Source organism: Pagrus major, chromosome 9 (genome assembly GCF_040436345.1).
Source record: "Pagrus major chromosome 9, Pma_NU_1.0".
Lineage (NCBI taxonomy): Eukaryota > Metazoa > Chordata > Actinopteri > Spariformes > Sparidae > Pagrus > Pagrus major.
Genome location: NC_133223.1, coordinates 25808801 through 25831621, shown reverse-complemented (window position 1 = coordinate 25831621; position 22821 = coordinate 25808801). Strand labels below are relative to the sequence as shown.

The window sequence follows — 22821 nt, the reverse complement described above, 5'->3', positions numbered from 1 at the left end:
GACTGCTGCTGATTTGGTCAGACAGACAAACATAGCAACACTTTGACATATTGAATCATGGTCTCATTTAAAAAAATGGGAGGAATAAACTTGCATGCAGTGTAATACTGCCCCAGCGGTCATCTGACAATCTTCCAAATGTCACACAAAAAGAACCAAATTCGAATAACCTGTGGGTACATTTTAAATCATTGCAGCTTTGTGAATTTTCAATGTTTCCCATTAACTTTCAATCCAAACAAGCAACTGATGAAGTTTTTGGATGATTATACAGGTAGGTATCAAAACACAGGATTCTAATAATAAGTTGGAATCTCTTTTATTAAAGCCCAGAACAGTTTTGAATGTCTCATTACAGCTGGAACATCACTTTTGAAATGTTTTTGGAGGAGCTTTTGAGGAAGAAGCCTGCAAAGATGAGGAAAAAGGAGACGCATGAATTGGATAGAGGAAAGAAAATGATTGGTAGCAGTTGCTGAGGATAAGGAGCACTAAAGGGATAAATGTCGAGATAAAGTAAAGTTAATATATAGTATAGTATGGTATAGTTAAAAACAGCAGGAGAAGGACCTCTGGGACGTGGGGTAGATGTGACTTATGTCCCTGCTGGTTCCTTTGTGATTTCTCTCTCCACCTCAGCTGTAGCTTTGGACGTCCTCCTTCTAATGAAACACACAACATGTTAATCTTTTGATAGAAGAAGAAGGAGATAACAGTGCCAGTTACTGTAAGTGTGCGTGTCTATAATGAGCGTCTGTCTTCACCTGGAGGAAGCAGGTGGCAAGATAACACTGCGGGGGTGTGCTGTGAGATCAAGCTCTCCTCTGAAAGCTTCCATCATCAGGTTCTGGATGGCGTTCAGCAAAACATCCTCGCACATGTCAGCGGCCACATGTTCAGTGTGTAGTGTGTTCTGTGTCTTTTCAGAGCGTCCTGCAGTCCCGGCTTTGTCCACTGTGTTGTGCTGTTCCCTCCCACTCGACATACTCTGAGGTTGGGGTGCCGGGTGAGAAGATGTGGGACAGGGAGGAGGAGCGAGGGAAGATGGAATCGAGGAGCAGTGAGAGGGACCAGTGTCTGGAAAGCGGTAGGTGATTGGCTTGAATGGCAAATTAATCAGCGACTCTGTAAAGTTTGGGTCATCAAGTATGCTCCTGGAAAAGCAGAGAGGGAAAGAGAAATGTAGAAAATAAACCATTTCTTGCAACAATGCTCTTTATTACTTCCAGCCATCTTCATAGAATCTAATCCTAAAATTCCATCTAATATCAGTCAAGCTGATTTGAGTGCATAAGTCAGCGTGAATGTCTGAATGTAAGACTTTACTGTATGTATCTGTGTTTGTGTAAGGGTTACCGGAGCATAGAGGTGAGTACGTGCGTGACAATGTCTCTCTCAGGGCTTTGTGTCAGTGAAGGTGGCCCAGCAGGGAGGGATGTGCTTGAAGAAGTGGTTTCAGGTTGCTGGAACCTGACTGACTGGAGGGATCTAAGGAAGACAAGCACATTTTGTGAAAAAAATAGTTTTTCAGCTACTACATATACAACCCAGAGTTGATCACAGAATGATCTGTGTCTGTGTACCTATAGTGCTTATTGAACTGGTCAGGGAACTGTGTGTGGTACTCAAGAAGCCCATGCGAGTGTGCTGTAACCCCGAGGTGCAGCAGAGCAGGTTGAGGGGGTTCAGGGCGCCTCCATACTTTTGCTGCTTCTCGCAGCGCCCGCCGCTCAGCTCTTGTTAGCTTGGTGCACAAAGTGCCCACGGTTTCACTACTACTGCTGGCACTGATAGGAGGAAGAGTCTGGAGGGGAGTGAACGTGAGACCAACTGTAAAGGTGTAGTCAAAATGAAACTGAACTTTATGAATTCTCAAAGGTGCAAATGAATCACCTTGTATTTTCTGAGAGGTGGTCCTTTTCTTACTGGAGTTGCTACGAGTTCCTGTAACAAGACAAAAGGTGAATACACTGAAGAAGACCGTTACATCACAGCCAAAACTATGACTTTGAATCTGAGAAAGGACCTCATCTATCAAAACTCTTTGGCCCTCTGTAAGATGTTTGTCCGTGATAGTGAATTCATCTTGCTGTCTCTGTTTCTCTTCCTCCCAACGCTGCAGAGCATCATGATACCGATTCAGTGCGGCTTCCCGAATAACCTGGAGAGGGGAGGTGGTTGTCATATATAATTTGCAGCAAAGTGTAACTTTAAACAATAGTCTCGGAAAACCAGGAATGAAATTTCATTGAATAGTGGAGCTTTAAATATACACTAGTACTGCTGTGGTACCTGACAGATGACATCTAACTGATAACAAGTGGGGTAGTCAGTAGAAGTGAAGTTTAGGACACAAAGGGCACTCTCCCCCGGACACAGGCTACCTCGCTCTGGATGGATCTGCACCACCTGAACAAAGAATCTTCATGTCAGTCACAAAATAACCAAAGAAGAAAAATAAGGCAAGAATCACTGCTATTCAATCTGTGTATATTTGTGCTGCTTATGACAGACAATCCAACACAAGAGGGAGGATCTGCTTGTGTCTTCGACATGTTTCACATCTTTCTCCATGTACACCTTCCTCTACCTGCTGTTCGCTCTTGACCCATGTATAGTGGACAGTGTCCGTGTGGGACACATTGGTCAGGAAGAGGATTCTTGAAGATTGTGAATTCACAGGGATGTGACCTAGACAGACACTGTCTTCAGACAGGAATACCACCTACAAAAAAACACACGCAAAGACAAGGAGACATATAAGGAGCAGCGTGTTGGTGTTCTGCAGAACAAACTCAAATTAAAATCTGATTTGACAAAGTCTGACAAAGATTACTCTCACCTGTCCTGGAAAGGGCAGCCTCTGCAAATAGGGTTCGGATGATTTAGTGTCGCTTAGAAAGTTTTTGGAGCCCAGTGCAGCAGGATTTAACCCACATCCTTCAAACCTCTGCAGTATGGATTCCCCATCCTGGACACGGATAGGAACATCCATCTGGTGATACACAAAAAAAAAAAAAAATTTGAATTTGAGAAAACATGTTAAATGGAGAGAAACACAGTGCCAGCAATAAAAGCAAGGAGAGAAAACAGAAGGTAGGCAGACTTTGGCTCGTTCCTTACATGATACATCTTCGCCTCTAATGGAGAGAAAATCCATTCCAGCATGGCCGTCTTCCCAGGCAGGACCTCTCCCTGTGGATTGAGGCAGCACAGCACTGGATGGTTAAAGTTGTCCTCCTGTAGTTGTGACAATACAGTCGAGTCCACCTCATATTGCACTGGCACTGCACCACCATTGTGTAGTTCATGGACCTGCAGGACAAAGAAAGATATACAAATGCCAAGTCATACATGAGCCATTTAGGGGAATCTGAGGTTGCAACGTTTGAAGTATTATTAATAAAGAAGCAGAACATCTTTCTACAGAAACCCTGAGAGGCAAGCAGGTTAAAAAAATCTTATCTAAATTGTTTCCCTCCTGTATTTAGAACCAAAGAACAGGTGAAAAAAGCTGCATTGCCAGGATTATCTTTCTTGAGTAGGAGTAATAAATTACTAGAATCATTTTCTAAGATACTTAGTTTTGTTAGGTGAAATAAAATCTTCTTTGAAATACTAATTTTGGCCACAGGAAGCCAAAATGAGTTCATCTGTTTTCACAAATTAAAATAAAGAAACTCTGAAAAATGATCCTGGCAAAACTTCTATCCCCACCTGTTTCACAAATGAAAAGAAAAAGGAACCCTGGAAAGATTATCTTGGCATAATCTTTTCTTTCCACCTATTATTCAGTCATAAACACAGGAGAGAAAAGGATTTAGATCAGACTTAGAAAATGAATCACCATAACAAACTTGTTACAGAGTCTACGTAGTTAAGGTTGTAGTTTCTGATGGAAACCAGGAGAAACAGGAGAAATCAGTTGAAGGTGTTTCATTGATTAGGAGTTAATATATGGAAAGTTATCAGTCACAGTTCAATATATTACAGCTCACAGTGAATAGGCCACTTGCAATAGGCTCTATGTTAGAGAAATTCAACACACACCTGCCTCGGAGGAGCACGGTCCCCAATAGTTACAGAAGTAAAGACACGTCGCTTGGAGGCTAAGTGGAGACACGGCCTGTTCCTCTCCACTGTCACCCCCTGAAAGTTCACCTGGACACAGAACCACAGCACAAGATGGCATAAAATACCTACAAAGTATAAAGAGTTCATCATACTTATTGCTATATTAGATTACTGCAGTTATCTAGCCCTACATTATATAAAAGAGACAATCCTAGAATTGCAATATTGAAGTGACAGAAATGTGAATTACAACAAAGAAACTATTTGATTCTAGTCTATTCTTAGTCAAGCAGATTTAGTTTTTGTGTTGTTGTTGAGCCTTGTGTAAATTTGTATGGAGGTCTGCCTCACCAAGATCTCTCTGCCATAAGAAAGTTTGAACACGACAGGAAACCGATCTGTCCCAGCAAATTCATGGCTGCAATAACAAAGTTTAGATTATTTTTAAACAAAGAACAAAGTTTAGATTATTGCCAGTATTTGCAAAGTGACTGTGCTGCATCCTGTGCAATGATCTCTGACCTGTAGCTGAAGTGTACTGCCCTCTGCTGGCCTGGGAGCAAAGTTCCAGAACGGGGAGAAATGCTGAACAGCTGGTTGTCCTGAACCTGCCAGTGAGATCAAAGATTTTGTGCTTTGTGTCTATATCTTTTTTCAATGGGACGTAAGTTATATTTTTGGAAAAATCTGATTGTTAGTCAATCTTAATCAGAGTTAAAATAAAATTACTTTCTAGATAAAGAACATATATGCCTGACCTTCATCTGATACAGCTCTGTGCTGCTAAACTCTCCTGTCTCGGCCCAGTACTCCAACTCTATCTCTTGGTCCTCTGGAAACAAGAAGGCCCTAATAGTGTTGAGAAGGCAAAAAATCAAGCTGTAAACACATTGCATAGGAGTGTAACCGGTATTTTCATCATTAGTAAAATGGTAAAATGACTACTCATATACAATATAGTTTAATTTCTACAGTTAGTTTTTTACACACCAGTCTACAGGGATGGAGCAAGGGTTGTGAAAAATCAACACAAAAGTTGACGGGTCTGAATTCAGGGGAGCGGCACTAAAGTTGAAATCCAGCATGGCATGAGTGAAGATGGAAGGACAAGAGCGCAGACTAGAACAGGGAGAGAGGACAAGATCAAAAGATGCATATTATAAAATATTATTCAATTATTTTACAGAGTTTAAGGAACTTAAGAGAAACTGGATGAAATAAATTGTGATTAGATACTGACTGAGTATACTTGTATAGTATAGTATACTACCCTAACCTGTGCCTGGTGGTGGTTCTATACGTCAGTTCTGTAGGAGCCGGGTTAGAGAGCAGCTGTTTGTTGAGGCTGTCCAATGAGAAGAGTTTCCACAGGTGCAACTTGCTTAGTCTGCCAGCACTGCCACCGCCACACGCATCAATCACCTTTAGGACGGGAAACACACTTTTAGCTCGCACCTCACACACTGTTTGAGGAGGGGATGACACAAACCCTACAGAGAGAGATACAGAAAGGGAGAAAAAAGTAAATATCAAGTCACAAAAAATGGCAGAATACATTTAGGTTCATAGTGTGGGTGCGTTTTTTCTATCTACCACTGGCATTCAGTGTCTGGTAGCTGATGGTCCACAGGTACTGGGCTCGTCCGCGTGGTCTGAGAGTGGATCGTACCAGCAGCTTGGAGCGTGAAGCGATGGTTCCCCTCTCACAGTCCAGCTTCAGGGCTAATGGGGCCAAACAGGACATATTCAGTCTACAACAATGGTGTATACAGTGAGGACTCGTTTTTTTGCCTTACTAACAAATGAGAAAGCTAAAATCAAAAACTAAGTCACAGAGAAATTTTGACTATCATGCACATAAGTAATGGCCACAAAAGAGAATACCACTTGGCACAGATGCTGGGTCATAAATAAGGTCCTCATCCAGAAGTGTCTGCTGTACAGACAGGCAAAATGAGACAGGACAGGGGCTCTTGTTCACGAGAGGAACCTCAATTGACCGATAGCTTCCAACCAGAATCTCCCCGACATCCAGAACTGTTTTCTCTGCCTGGAAGGGAAAGAAACATGCACACACTGCTTGGTTAGATAATTTATGCCCTTAAAGCTGAGAACAACAGTCATTTTATTAATTATTCTTGAAAACTGACATACAGTTTAAATCCCACCTCTATGAAGCCTTTAGAGCCCATTCCCACCACTTTAAGGGTAAGTTGGGACATGTTACATCCAGGTGTCTGGATTGGCCAGAAGGTGACAGTAGGTTTGAGTGTGTATGTTTCTTCTGCCAGCGGGCTGAAGGACCAAATCTGGACCTGTAACATCATCAACAAGTTATAAAAAATGTCAAATAATTCAAATTTGTTTTAGCCAGACATACAGTTGCTGTAAATGCATGAATGATTCGTTCGCTCACTGAGCTGTCATTGGGATGCAGTTCACCAGCATCTGGTTCAACAGAGATAAGCCCCTGGTCTGGCTCTGGAATGCTCCAATGGAACCTGCCATAAAGGACAAACACAGAAAGCCAGCTGTAGACAAATGTATGATTCTGTGATAAATCAGAACTACAAACCAATACACTGAAAAATGTATTGGCACAGGAATAACAAACATTATGCAAACCAACCGTAGAGGTACGCGGCTGAGGTTCCTGATGTGGTGGGAGCGCTGCGTCCGAGAGCCCAACGCTGTTGGGTGGAAATACAAGCTGCCATCTCCTTCAAGAGAAACACTTGGCTTCTCCACCACACTGACAACTGTCAGCTCCTAAAAGACAAACAGAAATACACAGATTGAAAAACCTGCAAGAGCCATCTGGTGAGCCTTTTTGCTCTTGTTCCTCTGTCCTTGTCGTACCTTTGTGTGCTTAGCTGCATTGAGCTGAAGGTGTAAACTGAAGCCCTGTTTGGGACCGTCTTCTGTGGGACTTGTTCTGAGGGTGAGGATCTGGTGATTCCCAGGCTGGATCAAACCACAGCCGGGCACTACAGACAAAGATTCTGCCAAGGCAGGGTTTAAGCTGTGGTCCAGACAGAAGGTTAGAGGAAGGTCTCCACAATTCTGGAGGAGCGCTGTCCGATAGGAAAGAATGCTAAGAGCTGGAAACACCTAGAAAGAAGAAAATGTTACAGTTTTCTCAGCAGACAGAGAGAGGAAGATATACTGTAAAAATTGTCCCTTTTGTTGTTTTTGTCTCACCACTCGAGGGGGCTTCAGGGAGCAGCAGGGGATGAAATGCTCTTTGCCTGGCTGAAAGGAGTTGCCTATGACTCTGACAGTCACACACCAGGGTGGACACAGCAGTGGCTCCTCCATTTGATGACTGTCCTGCAGAGAAGTCAGAGGACAGAGTGGCAGCAGAATTCATCCCATGAAATTGTTTTGATTCTCAACAGAGAACAGAAAAAAAGAGAATATTCCTCCACATAATTTTGAATGTAGGGTAAAAACATTACCTTATAGTATGCAAAGCACTCAAGCTGCACTGCGTGCAGAGTGTTGAGCTGCTTGGGGTCATAGTTCACTCTAAATGAGGTGGACTTCAGTGGAGCCAGGTCACATGATGAGGGAGATACGGAGAACGGAGAGTCTTGAACAGCAGTCCACACCAGGCTGGAGTAAAACCACATGTCAAAGAAACCAGATAGAGCAAGAAGAGCATGTTTGGTTGTGCCATAGTGAGAAGCAACAATCCATCAAACACAGGGGTACCTTAGTTTTCCTCTGGTGTGGTTGGTGATGGAGACAGACTGAGAGGATGGTGATGCAGTAGACAAAGAGGAGGACATTTTGTGATTGAACAGTAGTTCGCTGGGCACCACAGATACATGTGGAGACGATGAGGAGGAGCTGCAGGAGAGGGGATCCATGAACCCGAAGCAGGATTGGTAATATTCCTCCATGGAAGTTCTGGACACAGTACCAACACTGTCCGGTCTCTGGGGTGACTGCTAGAAAAGGACACAGAGACAGACGTAGAGAGACAACACTAAGCCTCTACTGTGTATTTTATACAAATCTGTACATCTTTCATCTGTCTTTGACACTCTACCTCCTCCAGGGGGCAGAGTACTCCCTGCTTATCCAATTGTGCATTATGTTCTTGCTTAATGGCATGGTGGCTGACTGGTATGTCCATTCTGCGGGACCAGCTGAGCTTGTACAGAACCAAGTGTTCAGGCTTCAGGATGGCTGGTTTCTGGAGCTCTGAGTGACAGGTACCAATCAGGTCAAGGAACATGGGGTCCTTTAGGGGAGAGATGAGGTAGAGAGAAAGAATAAATAGTCTAGATGTTTGTGTGTGTGCTGTGAGTGTGTTTGTGTCTAAATAATGGATCCTACCCTGTGCAGTATAAGACATGCCATTCTCCTGTGATGTGCAATAGGCTGTGTGGGCCTATAGACTGCCTTCAGAGTGGTATGGCTGTGTGGGCGGACAGTGCCACTTGCTGGCTGGATGCTGAACACACTGTGCCCACTACAGTCCAGGTCCAGTTGGTAGATAGCCTCAACAGGGGAAGAATTAAGCAGCTCCAATGTCTGCACGACTGCTCCTCCTTCCTCAACACAGCCAAAGTCCACCACAGAGGAGGACAAAGAAACTTTGGGACCTAGTCACAAAAGAATATATTGCATATAATTCAAGATTCTGAGTTTAAGACCCTTCCTTCCTTTTGTTGCAAAACCATGTATTGTTATTGCGCATGTGTGTGCCTTTCTGTGTGTCCTATACCTTCACAATTTCCAGTGAGTGTGAGCTGAGATTTGTTGAGTGCCCCTCTACATTTTAGAGCTAGGTACTCGACAGAGACAGTATCCACCACAGCAGGAGTATAGGTAACTGTCGCCCGTACTGATCCACCAGGCGCCACCTTACCCCTGCTCACATCACAGCTGAACTCTGATCCCAACACAGGCACGTCATCGGACAGTCGTGAAAGAGAGAAAGACGCAGTTACCTGGAAGAGAGTGGCAAAAAACAAAGATGAGAGAGAAGGCCACTGGGAGTGTACATTTGCATTACTGCATCTTGGTGTACTACTCACAGGGGAGGGGTTGAGGATGTCAAAGTGTTTCTGCAAACTCTGACCGACTGCCACAGAGCCAAACTGCAGCACTGGACCACTTTGTTCTTTTTCATCCTTCGTTGCTGGATTTCTCAGCTGAAGAAATGGGTACTTGCCTGAAAAGGGAAGCAGAGACAACACAAGAGGCAAGTAATAGAGTACTGGTTCCTATTTTTCCTTTAACACAAATAACAGAAAATACAGTATACCCTACTACCACTTGGTTCAATTCATAATACAGATGCATATTTTCAATATATCAAAAATAAAGTTGAAAACAAACACACATCTTTGCTCAAATTTGCATAGTTACACATAATCAGCTGGGCCAAATCAGTGGCTTGCTTTATTTGAAGGTTGCATCAGTCATTCTTTGGTGTTATAAATTTAAGGCATGTTCACGAACATAACTACTTTACTAGCATTAATGATGTAACACAACCACCACCTCTGGCATAAAGTAACATTAATCACTTTTCATTCATCTATCCATTTTTTGCCCCTGCCCCTTGGGGATCCGTGCATGCCACTTCCCAATGTCAGCACCTGAATGATGATTGATGGGTTGGCGAGTATGCCTCTCTCAGCTGCTAGTTACAGTACCTAGTCCCTGCAGGAGCACAGTGCAGCAGCTCTCCGCCTTGTCCTCTTCTTCTCCAAACCTGCAGTAGGCCTGTTGCTGGTACACTAGTGCCTCTTGTGGTTTGAAGACCACCATGATATCACACTCCTGGCCAGGCTTCAACAGGCCTTGCTCAGGGCTTAGCTTGAACGGAGCATTGCACTCCCACTGGAAGTGCGTCTGGAGTTTACTGTGGAAATAACGCGTGCAGAAAATGAGGAAGACACAGAAAAAGTTGAGATTTATTAACAGGAGTGATGTAAAGTGAAGGGGGAAAGACTTTTACATTATCTAGCTGCTTCTAAGCACAAACACACATGTGAGAACATGAACACAAAGTGTCCTACTTCTTTTTCTCAGGTTATTCATGCCTATTACTTTTCCGCACACTGCACACTCATATGTACCTGACATTTCTGAGCAGGAAAGTAGTATGCGCAGAGTGTTGAACAGCACAGAGTGGCAGCAGCACAGAGTCAGGCACCTCCAGGGCATGACAGGGAATGGTGGCATGGAGGCATACTTGGAAGCTGCCATCTTTAGATTGAAACTCAATGCTGTCTTCATACTCACACTGATGGAGGACATGAAACAGGAGAAGTAGATCATGTTACACCTCAAAGTATTATATGAATAACAATGTTTCATAGTTTTAAAGCAGTATATGCTTTTTGTGGTGTTGTCAACACCGCTGAATAAAGAGTAAATATAAAATAATAATGTAAAAAAATTATACATGTTTCCCAGTTTCTTTTTTTGTTTTGAAAGCCATGGGGCACAACACTTGCTAATAAGATCAACGAATAGATGCAATTCTGTGTAAGTTTGTGTTGTGTTACCCTTTGGAGTGGTCTAAAGGTGATTGGCACTGACAAAGAAGTCCCTGGGCTGATCACAACTGTCTGAGGAATTGAGGTGGTGAAAAACTTGGAAACTGGAGGCCTGTGAGGTGGCAAAGAGAAAATATGATGGCCATTACTTGTGTGTGTTTTCGTGTGAATAAGTAAGACTACATATATGAATGCACGTGTGTGTCTATGTGTGTTTGTAAGACCTGACGTGTAGCTTCTGCAGCTTGCTGTGAATATTCTTTAACACTAAAGTCTTGGTGAACTCTCTTCGCAGGTCCCAGTCCTCCCAGACCAGCTCTGGCCTCATTTCCAACCCCAAGGAGCAGCTTTGTCGGCTGGATGCTTGACGTTGGTGTTTTCCATCCCGTTGCCTCTGGTGAGTTACAGTTGATGTTGTTTTTGGAAAAAAGACACACATAAATGACTTTTCAAGAAACTTTAGAAGACCCCCTGAAGACATTTAAACTGAACAAAAACTAAGAACTATTCCTTGTTTATTGCAGAGATCTTAAACAGCCAGCAGTCAGAATTCAGACTCAAAAATTTTGCGCTTACGTTATATTGTTACACAGGATATTAAGAAAGGATGGGATCAGTCAGAAATCATGTCAAAACAAGTGATAATTAATACATAGATGAGGTCAATTTCCTTTCAATGCAGTGTTCACCACTAGACACCAGAAATGGGTAACTATTGTAGCTGTTATTGGACATGAAAATTAAACTTATCCTTTCTTCCATAGACTTTCTTCAATAGGATCCCACCCACAGGAAATAGGTATAATAAATGAGTCACATAGGCATACACTGCTGTGGCTCATGGTGCAGTTTCTTTATTCTGGGATATGAATTGAGCTGATTTAAAACACAGGTTCAGTGAGACCTTAAAGAAAATATCTGCTACAAAAGAAAAGTGAGCTACAAGTTATTAATGATACCAAGCTGTAGATATTCAAGCTGCAGTTAGCCTACTTTGATATCCTTCCCAGCGGTGGAGGTCCTCCATGGTGCCCCTGAACTCAAGGGATCAGCAGGAGCCCGAGCCTCAGCTAACATGACTGGGAAAAGACAAAATGACGCAATGTTGCACTTGTTAGCTAGCGTTAGCGACAGACTGTTGTAGACTTCACGTGAATTAAGACCATAAACACGGCTGCTTCGACACACTAACGCTTTCTTACCTTCTTTCAAATGTTAAAGAATACAGCTCACAAGCTAAAGTCACAGCTATTTATTCAATTTAAGTCATGAGAACACCGCTAACGACAGATGTTTGAAGTTTTGTCAGCCATTGCGTTCCTATGGCAACAGGCACTTGTTTGACATCGCCATGGTAACGACGGCATCCGAGGAGGGACAGTTGCGAGCTGGTAGAATTTACACGTATGATGTTATGAGGTACAGTTATTCAGCAGTTAGTTTTCCGTATTTATTTTCATCTTATGTTATGTTTTGTACATATTTATTTGTATTTTCCTTGTTTGATGGCTTAATGTAGATTTATTTTCGCTTATATTATTATTTAAAAAAGTTATTTAGCAGTTGTGCTGTGCAGATATGTGCATGAGTCAATGGTATAATATAAAATACTAAAAGCTAAACCTAATTGTGAAAACCATTTAAGTCAGTTGAAATAAATTAAAAACCGACTGTAAATATTAACTTATAACCTAAAATAAAATAAAAAAGTACTTTTTAAACTTCTTAAATCTTGCCCCTGACAAATCCCTCCCATATTATAATAGAAATTCATTAAAACAAATATTGGAACTAAAAAAAAAATTATGACAAAAAAACAACAACAAAATAGCTGAAACGAGCAAACAAAATCAGAAAACTGAAACTATACTGAATTAAAAACGAAAAAAATAAAAACGAAATAAAAATAAAAATAACAATGAAAAACTATAATAACTCTGCCATTGATTTGTTTAAAAAATAAAACCTGAACTATCCCTTTAATTGTAAATTGCATGCATTTTCATTCACTCTTTCAGTCTGAATTAACTGGACTCAACACACATTTATTCAACTTTATTTTTCAAACTATTCCTCTCCACAAAAACTACTAGTTTTGCTTTTAAAATGAAATATATTAAATTCTATAATATGTTAAATTACATCGACAACATAACATGCTTAACATAAGAACAGTTTACAAAATGCAGGAAAAATTCCTTATCAACAGTAAATTTCAGATACAATAAAGTACGTGCAGCAATTCCCTTGCATGTGTGTGTGTGCAGCTTGAAAATATAACATGCAGTTTCAATAATATAATGCAAAACAAATAATTGAATATTGTACAACATAAATTCAGGACCATATGGTCAAAAAAGTACTTCAGTAGCCACATTCGCAATATTCTGGCCACACCTAATGCCCTTAACTTTCAACTGGGTGAAAATGAATCCATTATTTTTTCTTCGCAAAAATATGAAAAGTTTTGAATATTAGAGGAATATTGTAACAGACCGGTATGCACTGATAACTAATGTAACAGTGACACTTTACAACATGACTCTCAAAGTACATTTTTCTGTCTCTTCATCCAGTACCTTCCATCAAAGTGCTATTACCCCTGTACAAGTATATTCAAAAATAAATTAAGTTTAATGGAGAAGACGGGACAGAAGCACCGGCTTTCAATCTGTTTGTACTGTTTCAGTCACAAGTAAATCATGCAGAAATATGCCCATTTAAGAATCCATAACTCAGATGTACTACTGGCCATTAAGTGTCCTATTTTCATATAGTGTGCAGATGTCGATATACACCCTTTTTTTGCTAATTTGTGAGCTCCAGAGACAGATATGGCACTACGGGTTGGGCTGTGAAAAATGAATGATCCTCTTCATGCCACCATGTTCATGCACCTGATTGCATTGTGTATTGTCTTCTCAGGAGCAATAAACATAAAAAGACGTACAATAAAAGCATGCTGAACTTTATAACTATGGGAAAACCCCACATCTTGTTCTCGGCCCTCCCTCCTCCAGCTCCTCCTCTGAGTAACGGCTGTAGTTTCCTGTTCCTCCTCCCGTGTGCCTCATGAAGCCTACGGAGCCTAGAGAACCTGCCCTCAGCACCTCTATCTCCTCTCTTTCATCCTCATCCTCCCCTTCTATCTCCTCTTCGTCCTCTAGGCTCGAGCTGTGTGAATCGCTCTGAGGCTTGCCGCTGTGGTGCATGTCCATCCCAGTTCTTTCTGTGTCGGTCAGCGGGGAGGATGGGGTTGCTTGTTCCTTGGCTTTGCGGCTTCGCTTCCACTTCATACGTCTGTTCTGGAACCAGATCTTAACCTGATGGAAAACAAAAACATTTAGTTGTGTGGGTTTCAAGCAAAACTTGTTAAAAAAAAAAAATGTTTGCCATGCCATTATCCTGTCTTGAAAAGAGATTTATTACTTTACCCTTGTGGCCATGCAGTCATATCATAGCATTATGTAGAAATGATACTGCTGCTACAGTACAGTATAATGTCAAGAATGCTGAGGCCACATCCCGTCGAATATTGGGGTTTTTTTTAAGCTGTCTTTTTAAGGAAAATTATTAAGGAGGAAGCTTTTTTGGCCTTTATTTTACAAGACAGCTCAGAGAGGTGACAGGAAATGGGTTGAGAGGGGGAATGACACGCAGTGAAGGGCCATAGGTCAGACTTGAACCCTGGACTGCTGCAGTGAGGGCAGGGCCTCTGTACATGGCACACATGCTCTACCAACTGAGCTAACGGGCACCCCATATGATGGAAATTTAACATATATATAAAATAGTACATGAAGACAGACTGTGACTGTGTGTCACCTCAGCAGCTATGAAGCTGACAGTGTAAATAAGTTTTTAAGTGTAAATAAGAATTTGTTCTTAGTGACTTGCCTGGTCAAATAAAGGTCAAATAACAATAAATAAAAGCCATGTATTGTAATAAATGTTCAATTATCAGCTGTTGAACAGTTAAAGTTACCACCTTTGCTTCCACTTGCTTGTCATCAGTGGTGTTTTTTGTTTTTTGGGTTTTTTTTGTTTGTTTGTTTTTTCAAGAAAGACACAACAAGCTTTCATTCAGGTGCCAGAAAAAAGGTCTTAGTCCAAAAAAAAAAAAAAAACTGAAGGAATTTACTCACACATTAAAATCATGTACACTGTGATATTATAATTCAAAGTAAGACCTCCTACAGCCTCTGACTGTCTCACCTGAGTCTCAGTCAGCATGAGTGAAGTGGCCACCTCGAAGCGTTTGGGCCTGGACAGGTACTTGTTGAGCTTGAACTGGTTTTCTAACTCCAGCAGCTGCTGGCTGGTGAAGGCCGTCCTGGGCCTCCGACACTTCCCCAACAAACCCACCTGTGCTGGAGCTGAGAGGGGAAAACAGAGGGGTTATCATTTAAATTTGATCATTATTATCTACTTCTATTTAAGAGCACAATACCTCTCAGTAGTGGGCCTGTAAGTGAAAGAGGCCTACAGTAGCCAATAATAGAAAGAATGACATAAGAAAGACATCAAGAAAACTTTAATTTGACAAATGAATAAATAAATAAATAAATATTCAAACAAATCATCCCAAAATCTTCCACTGTGGTTTCCATTCAGTTGTCTGGATTCCTCCGGCCTACCTGCCTGTCTCCCCTCCTGCCTGTATATCTCACTTTCTCTCTGTCCGTTTACATTTTACTGCCTTGATGTGAGGCCGTGGTGAGAGGATATTGCTCTGGAGGGGTAATAAACCATCACAGAGGACCATTACCTTAATGAAAACACTGTAAATGTTATCAATTGATTAAGTAGTAGGTCTATTTTAGGTGTTACCTTTACCGTAAATGTTTTTGCGCGTTGTTTTTTACGAGATGAATTGTCCTTAAGGGACAACATCTCAATGTCAAACACCAATACCAAGGTGTTAGAAAGACAAGGAAAACACAAACACAAACATGAGCTGGATGTTGGCCTATACTGCTTGCCGTACTTTCAATGAAATGAATAAATTAAAGGCCTAAATCCTACATTTTTAAGGATTTGCGCGTAAATTATCCTGTGAGAGTACATGGAGATTCATTTTTAATTAGATGAAAGAATAAACAAGAAAAAAGGTTTCAACAAAAATAATATTTAATATTAAGCCTACAATTATATATAAAAAAGTCCTCTTTTGCATTATTTTGCACCATTATTATTTTTTTCTATAATAATGTAATATTAAACACAAGATTATTATTACTTTATTCTAAAGCTAATGACCTTTAAACACGTAAAAACGTCATTTTATTGAGTCTTTTAAAACTCTGATCAACAAACTGAGAGGAGGATAAACATCATGAACTTTTATTATCATGAAGTAAGAATAATAAAGTTTATAACTGTAGACAGGCAGATCCTCACCTCCATAATCCCCCATTCTGGGTATCATCATCCCGGCTCTGATCCAGTGCTCCAGCGGGAGCGTCGCGGCCATGCTGGCCCCCTTCAGCTGCTCCGGGTACGCGTGAACCAGCTGGCTGAAGCCGGGGTACATGAAGGCGTGCTGCTGGCCTCCGAGGGCCGCCAGAGGATACATGGAGCCCGGGTGCATTCCGAGGAGACCCCCCTGGTGCAGAGCTGTGAATCCTGACTGCGACAAGTTGAAGAGCTGGGATTTGGACAGGACTCCCGGCTGAGCTGGAGAGGGGTGTGTTGGGACGTTTGGATGCGGGGAGGGCGTCTCTGAGCCGCGGTTTGACACCGGACTTCCACCGGGGCTCCTGCTGTGATAGAAGCCCGGGGACGCACGGTCGCTGTCCGCCCTCTGCTCCACGTCGTGCGCCAGGAGCGCATCAATGCGAAAGTTTTTAGATTTCTCCATGGTGGTGGTCATTCTGCACCGCGACGTCTCCAACTAACAGCTGATGTTAATTGGTTTGATAAAACTCCTGTTCTAGATAATATCTTACACACAAAATGTAAAACTTTAACTTAAAAGATTAACTTCCGAACACACTAAGCTCTACCGTCACTCCTCTTCCCTGAAGAAATGTCCTCTCTCTGACCTACTCCACTTAAACCCCGTGCGTAAAGACCACTTCAGTCACTCCAGCAGTGGGCTGAAAAATTACTCGCACCCAATAGCGCTATAAAGTTTGCTGCGTTGTGATTGGTCAGAGCCCTGCAGCACAGGGACAGGGCAGGATGTACCTCTAAGTGGTTCAATTATATGCAAGAGAGTATGTTCAGCTTAATTTCACTCCTTTTAAAGAATTCACAATCCAATTCCTACAAGGAGAGGAGTGGGACTTTTTCTTTCTTTCTTTCTTTCTTTCTTTCTTTCTTTCTTTCTTTCTTTCTTTCTTTCTTTCTCTCTCTCTCTCTTATCTGTCTGGCAGTTTGACCTCAAATGTAATCCCTGTCTCAGGTGTGACTGGGGTGCAGCTTTCTCACACACCGTCCACACAGACACACTTGAAGAGTATATTGCGTCAATTACTGTAATGTCCTTTTAGAGACATGACGAAAATCATCACTTTACAACTTAACTGTTCATTATGTTTTATGGCCTGCTAAGGTTGACAGAAACCCAACAGTTATTATCAGCGGCTGCTGCTATGATTACCGGTCATCACCACACCATGGAGCAGATAAGGGGGCAGTAAAGTGACAGAGAGCAAACTCATTTTCTCTCCCTGCAGACCAGAGCCTCACACAGTTTGTGTGTGGAGTACTGACAGGTGACAAAATCATATAGTAGTTGCGTTTATTTCACTAAACCATACATATATATAGTCATATACACTGTAAAATCTAACAAAGTGACTTTTTAAAAGAGAAGTCAGCTTTTTAAATGTACAGTGTATGTGCATTTTACCCATAACTTGATGGAGCTGCATATATTGGTTGCAAAAGTACATTTACAAGAGCATATATTACTGTAGTAAAAGCATTCCTCTAAACACAGTTTTGGAGAGGACATCTTCCCCTCATCCCTCATTAATTTCTTCCCGTCCATGTCAGCGTAAGGCTTCAGGTTGACTCAAAGTGTCCTAATTGGATCTACTTCTGCCACAGTTTTAACCTGTGGTGATTTCCTGCACCCGGTTTATACAAGACTGATAAGAGACGGTCGACGGCCTGGGAAAACAAACTGCTCTCACTTCAAAGACAAACACACCAACACCTGCTGAACCACCCAACATATAAACTAAACGGTCTTTGGTCCATATATGTGTCACACAGGATTACACAAGAACTACTCAACAGATTTCCAGGAAACTTGGATGGAGGATGGGTCTCGGCCCAGAATAGACCTCATTAACTTTTGATGTGGGTCTGGATAAAGAGACGGATTCGGGAATTTTTTTCACTTTCTCTAACATTGTGAGATTTTTGACATTTTGGTTAATCTCTCAGGAATAGTGCACAGATCTTGATGGAAAAAAGCAGTCATTGGTGGTTTGATACAAGGGTACTGAGTTTAATATTGGATTAGGATTGATAGACTTTAAAAGAGACTGTTGGGCCTTGGCTGAGGTATGCTCTCTAAGGAGTCAGTGCCACTTTAGTTTATTACTGTTATGGCATAGTTGTAGCATGAATTGTAAGTTAGAAAATACTTCATTAACTATTTTGTTTGCTTTGATGTTATTGTTTCAAGTCATCTCCAAGGAGACACAGGTTACTAATTAACAAGTTCCATCATCAATCATTACTCAGAATCTCATATAGTCAGAGGCATATTCAGATAGACCACAGGCAGACCACAGCTTGGTAGAAGAAATGGCTGAAAATGCAGATTATGCAGGTCAGAAATTGTAGATATTTATTTAGGCATAAGTGAAAAAACAATATCTTAAAAATAAAATTATATTTTGCAAATACATGTTTCTCCTTTGTCAGCCTGGTAAAGTTTTCAGGCTGCAATTAAACAGCAAACCATCTGCCACAGTAAATGTTGGCAATATACAAATCTAAAAAAACACAGATACACTTAGTTTATGTTTGATATGCTGAAACTTTACGTTTGTTTGTTGCAATTTCATGTTTCTTCAGGTCTCAAGAATCAATTTGATGTTGTGACAATACTTTGCTGAAGGTCCGGTTAGGTTTAGGCACAAAACCACTTGGTAAGGGTTAGGAAAAGATCACATTTTTGGCCTAAAATACCTGTTTTGGTGGCCACAAACAGCTGGAAATTGTGCCCGAGGTCTCCTTAAAAATATCCAGTGGTGTCACGCTTACAAATGTTGAAACGCAGACTCGAGCTGCCGTCACTGGCTTCACTTTATGACTCTACCACTGTCCCCTGCACGTCCCGACATGAAAGTCATGCACTGAGAATGTGACATGACACGTTTTGTAGTCATGTCTGTGGTATGTTGTGGTTTGCAGACATGTAAACTGCTAACGTTTTAATATTGTGGAAATGTTAATATGATATATATATACAAATTTGAATGCAAACCACATTTTGCAAAAGTGAACTATTTAGAAATTGCATTGACACATTGCATACTAAACTTTTGCAAAAACATGACAACAAATACATCTGCTTTGTTCTTTCATTACATGGTAATACAACTTATACCCACATGAGGTATACTGTACAGTCCTTTGTATCGCAAGTGATTAAATTGCAAATTTAACGTTATCTATGACAAAATAAACGCTTTGTTTGTTAGTAATCAGGTCTTTTTTCCACTGCCTTTGTTAGTCAGACGGGTCAGAGTAATGTGTGAAGCACCAGGATAGGACTGCGGTTGTAAAAGCCAGCTGTAAAATCATTAATACTCTGTGATCTGTTCTACATTAGATAAAGGGCAGAGAGAGTGGATATATCACACCATTTAATAAAGTTTGTACAACATATCTTGACAATGATATCCGAGCACAAACATCACATCGTTTGAGATAAGATATAAAGGACGCAGCATTTGAAATTTCACACCACTGACAGATATGATGTTTAGTAATATAATGTAATTGTGATTTACGGTCTTTAGATTGCTTTGTTAATAACCCTTCACAAAAAAGTCTTTGTGTTAATATAACCCTCGCTCAGTGCCTTTATCTATTCACACACAGATAGCAGTCATAACTTGATACTTTGTACAGTAATATACCCTGGTTTCGAGGATGAAACGATCGGGTCTGAGGTCAACTGTCTGATTAAAATGGAAACATTATTCATCAAAGGCATTCCTTCATCTACAGAAGCACTTATTAAACCAGAGGTCAGGTGTCAAACTGAACTGCAACTCTTTTTCAGTTCAGTCTTTCAATGTCAGAAAAAGATTTTTACATAGAATTAAATCTAAATGGATTTAGGTGAAAAGCACAAAGTAATATTGCCCCACAAAGACAGAGAACAGTGAAGTTGAGAAAAAAAGGTGGCTGGACAAAAATTACAGATATAACATGTACCATTTCTGCTTTAAAATGTCACCTTACACCTTTTGCATTATATATTGTTGAGTGAAGTAGCTTCTTGAAATGTTCAAACCCAGAGAAAAAAATAATTTAACTGAAGGTAATGGCGCATTTCATTTGGTCGCCTGTCCCGACAACTTCCTGGAGAGAGCCAGAGAGTGAGGAACCAGTCGTCGAGCGTGACTAAACGTATCATGGATAAAACTTTGCATTATTTCATACGTGAACATTTCTGCCATGCAGGTAGACATTCATCAGCAATGGTGGTTGGTTGAAAATGAAGACAACAACTCCCGTGATCCCTTACTTATGTCTTTTGATTGAGAGACAAAAAAAAAAAAACGATCAGTATGTTTAAGGAAATAAACTTTGAGACATTTTGCATTGACAAATATTTGAGCTCTGATTGGTCAATTATATACTCAAAATCACCAAAAATTTTGAAACATTATTGAATGTGGACTATTGTAGTGCACTCGAAGCTGAAATGATACGATAGGCTAGCTCTTCTTACATTTTGAACATGGGGAGTCACACCTCTACTGTCATGAACATTTGGCACTACAGCTATTATGAGCTGGGTCTGTTTTCTAATAGCCACTTTGGGTTACAGCCACCTTCTTACACACAGAACCGGAAAGCAGACACACACATATTTGCATGCACCCACACCCACACACCCATATAGACAACAATGCATACCCACAGAGTCGAAATAGACAAGAGCAGGTCTGAGAGACACAGAACAACTACTCAGGCCGTAGCTCCTCTCTACCCTGAGCTGTAAAAGAACCATTCATGTTGCCTCTATTCATACACAAATGAAAAAGAGGTTAACCCAGTGGGCGAATCTGTCAGACCTCCTAGTTAAGAGGCAGAGAGGTTACGCCATTCTTGCACAGTTCACAGCAATATGGGCGGGGTATAGGCAGGAGCTAAATCAAAACATATTTGATTACAAGAGCTTTTTTAAAATTATTTAAATTGCAGTGACACTATTATGGAAATAAAAACAAGGTTGCCGTCATATTTCTGAAACATTTTTGTTCTTTTTCTTGCAAAACAGCATCTCATCAGTGGCATAACAATAGTTCTCAAATGAGACAATTAGATAATTTTTCTAAATTCCCACTCAAATTTGGGTTCAAAAGCAATCAGATGAAAACAATCCTTAATCCTTAACGCATGGTTAAGGATTAAGCATGGTGTGGTTAATGTCAATTGCAATCGCCATGCAGTCGCCATTTCTAAATATATTTCTATGTAAAATGTTTCAAATTAGGAATTTAACCGAGGTGGAAACATTAGTGACCTTCCTTTAAAGATGTAAGTGACACAGATTAGCAGGGCCAGTGAGTTAGTAAAGCGCAATTAGACTATGTATCCCTGGAGACATTAAACGTAGAGGAAAACCCCCCAAAATCCCCATCAGATAGAGAATAATAAAGCCTGTTGTTCTTTCTGCTGTCTGCATCCTTTTGTGTTTTCATGTCTAATATCTGCATTTGGTTTCTATTGTTGCATCTATTGTCATGTCCCAGTTTTGCTCTGATTGGCCTAATGAGCCGCAGGGGAATACAACACTTCCTGGTTGAGCAGGGGTAGGCGTTCGGGGTTGCAAGGTTCAACGTTGTTCCAAATGACTTGATTAATGACGGCCGTCACAAACTGAGACCGGGCAATAATGAGGAGGACACGAGGGAGGAGCGGAGGAGGGTAAGGGGAGGGAAAGGAGGGGAGGCGGGAGGAGGAGAGCTGGAGATTGGATGATTATTACTTAGCACAGTAAACAGCGAGATGACAGTGCAATGAGATGAGGCTTCAGGGTAGAAGGAGAGGAGGCACATAGCTAATTAGTCGTGAACAGAGGTCTGTGAATGAGAGGAGGGGACAGACACACGTAGAGCTGGTTAACACACAAAGACAGGGGCAGTGACGGGGCGGCAGAGTAGTTAAACATCTGTTGCTCTGTGGGACAGCCAGACTGCTCTGCAGGGTCAGGTTCCCAAAATACTCAGTCCCCAAATATGTTCTTCCTTTAACACGGAAAAACGATGGCTGTAAAGTAGTTTAAACCCATCTACAAAATGTGTCATCTCTGTAAAAAAGTGGAAACAAGCAAATACACACATTTTAAACACATGATGGCGCATCAGTCATACAGAGCCTTCTTCATCAGAGCCCCAGTGGAGTGCTCAGTTCTTTGGATATAAATTTTTTTTAATAAAAAGTTGATTCTTTAAATATTTGTTGGGGTACAAACTGTTACTGATATTGCAATCATTAATACTAATGTAATACTAATGATATAAGCATTGGCATGTGCCAAGGGAAGAGACTAGAAAGGAAATCAGTAGAGCGCATACCTCCGCCAAGACCCAACAGTCCCCTTTTGCACTCAGTCATAGATACCAGCCACCTAAATGCGCCTGATTTTTTTTTTCTCAATATCCATCCATTATTCCAGAAAAAAAATTAAAAAATATGCAGAAAAACACTCACAATGTTAAAAAAAAGTGAGAAAAAAATCCTGGATCCGTAACTTTATCCAGCTCCACACTTAGAGTTGATGGGGACCCATCCTCTATCTAAGTTTGTTTGGAAATCCATTCAATAGTTTTTGTGTAATCCTGCTGACAACCAACCAACGAACCAAGAAATGGACATGGGTGAAAACATAACCTCCTCTATATATGTTGAAAATTGATTTAAGCAAATTTCAACTCGTGTGGATGGCTAGAAAAGCCAGGCGATCACCAAAGTAATCAGTAGTACAAACCAGGCTACCTGAGGGGGTCATGTGTAGATGGTA

The 22821-nt window shown here is 41.1% G+C and overlaps 2 protein-coding genes across 2 annotated transcripts; both read right to left on the bottom strand.

Moving 5' to 3' along the window:
* Positions 1-367: 367 nt before the first annotated feature.
* Positions 368-11672, bottom strand: cfap65 (cilia and flagella associated protein 65). The gene is made up of 35 exons (XM_073473167.1): positions 11589-11672; positions 10820-10989; positions 10605-10707; positions 10173-10339; positions 9747-9955; positions 9123-9259; positions 8810-9035; positions 8419-8687; positions 8129-8323; positions 7789-8024; positions 7533-7689; positions 7276-7404; positions 6934-7185; positions 6704-6843; positions 6491-6575; positions 6243-6389; positions 5959-6124; positions 5668-5796; positions 5351-5564; positions 5065-5193; positions 4833-4923; positions 4597-4682; positions 4426-4492; positions 4051-4161; positions 3124-3315; positions 2843-2995; positions 2595-2725; positions 2293-2422; positions 2027-2161; positions 1894-1944; positions 1584-1804; positions 1357-1488; positions 765-1154; positions 571-662; positions 368-408 (listed from the first exon to the last, which is right to left on the bottom strand). Exons 1-34 carry the CDS (start codon positions 11670-11672, stop codon positions 596-598), a joined length of 5301 nt encoding a protein of 1766 aa, XP_073329268.1. The 3' UTR covers positions 368-408; positions 571-595.
* A 966-nt stretch (positions 11673-12638) lies between these two features.
* LOC141002554 (uncharacterized) lies at positions 12639-16690 on the bottom strand. The gene is made up of 3 exons (XM_073473907.1): positions 15996-16690; positions 14811-14971; positions 12639-13918 (listed from the first exon to the last, which is right to left on the bottom strand). The coding sequence occupies exons 1-3, from the start codon at positions 16465-16467 to the stop codon at positions 13571-13573; spliced, it is 981 nt and encodes a 326-aa protein (XP_073330008.1). The 5' UTR covers positions 16468-16690; the 3' UTR covers positions 12639-13570.
* Positions 16691-22821: the final 6131 nt, after the last annotated feature.

Bases quoted from the DNA above. Each gene is read 5' to 3' on its own strand.
- cfap65 (XM_073473167.1), bottom strand. From the start codon at position 11,672: ATGTTAGCTGAGGCTCGGGCTCCTGCTGATCCCTTGAGTTCAGGGGCA. The intron at 8,688-8,809 runs GTATAGGACACA...TTTTGTGACTAG, and splicing joins ACTCACTGGAAATTGTGAAG to GTCCCAAAGTTTCTTTGTCC. The intron at 1,489-1,583 runs GTACACAGACAC...TGTCTTCCTTAG, and splicing joins CAGTTCAATAAGCACTATAG to ATCCCTCCAGTCAGTCAGGT.
- LOC141002554 (XM_073473907.1), bottom strand. From the start codon at position 16,467: ATGACCACCACCATGGAGAAATCTAAAAACTTTCGCATTGATGCGCTC. The intron at 14,972-15,995 runs GTGAGGATCTGC...TTCCCCTCTCAG, and splicing joins CAGAATGGGGGATTATGGAG to CTCCAGCACAGGTGGGTTTG. The intron at 13,919-14,810 runs GTGAGACAGTCA...GTTTTCCATCAG, and splicing joins TCATGCTGACTGAGACTCAG to GTTAAGATCTGGTTCCAGAA.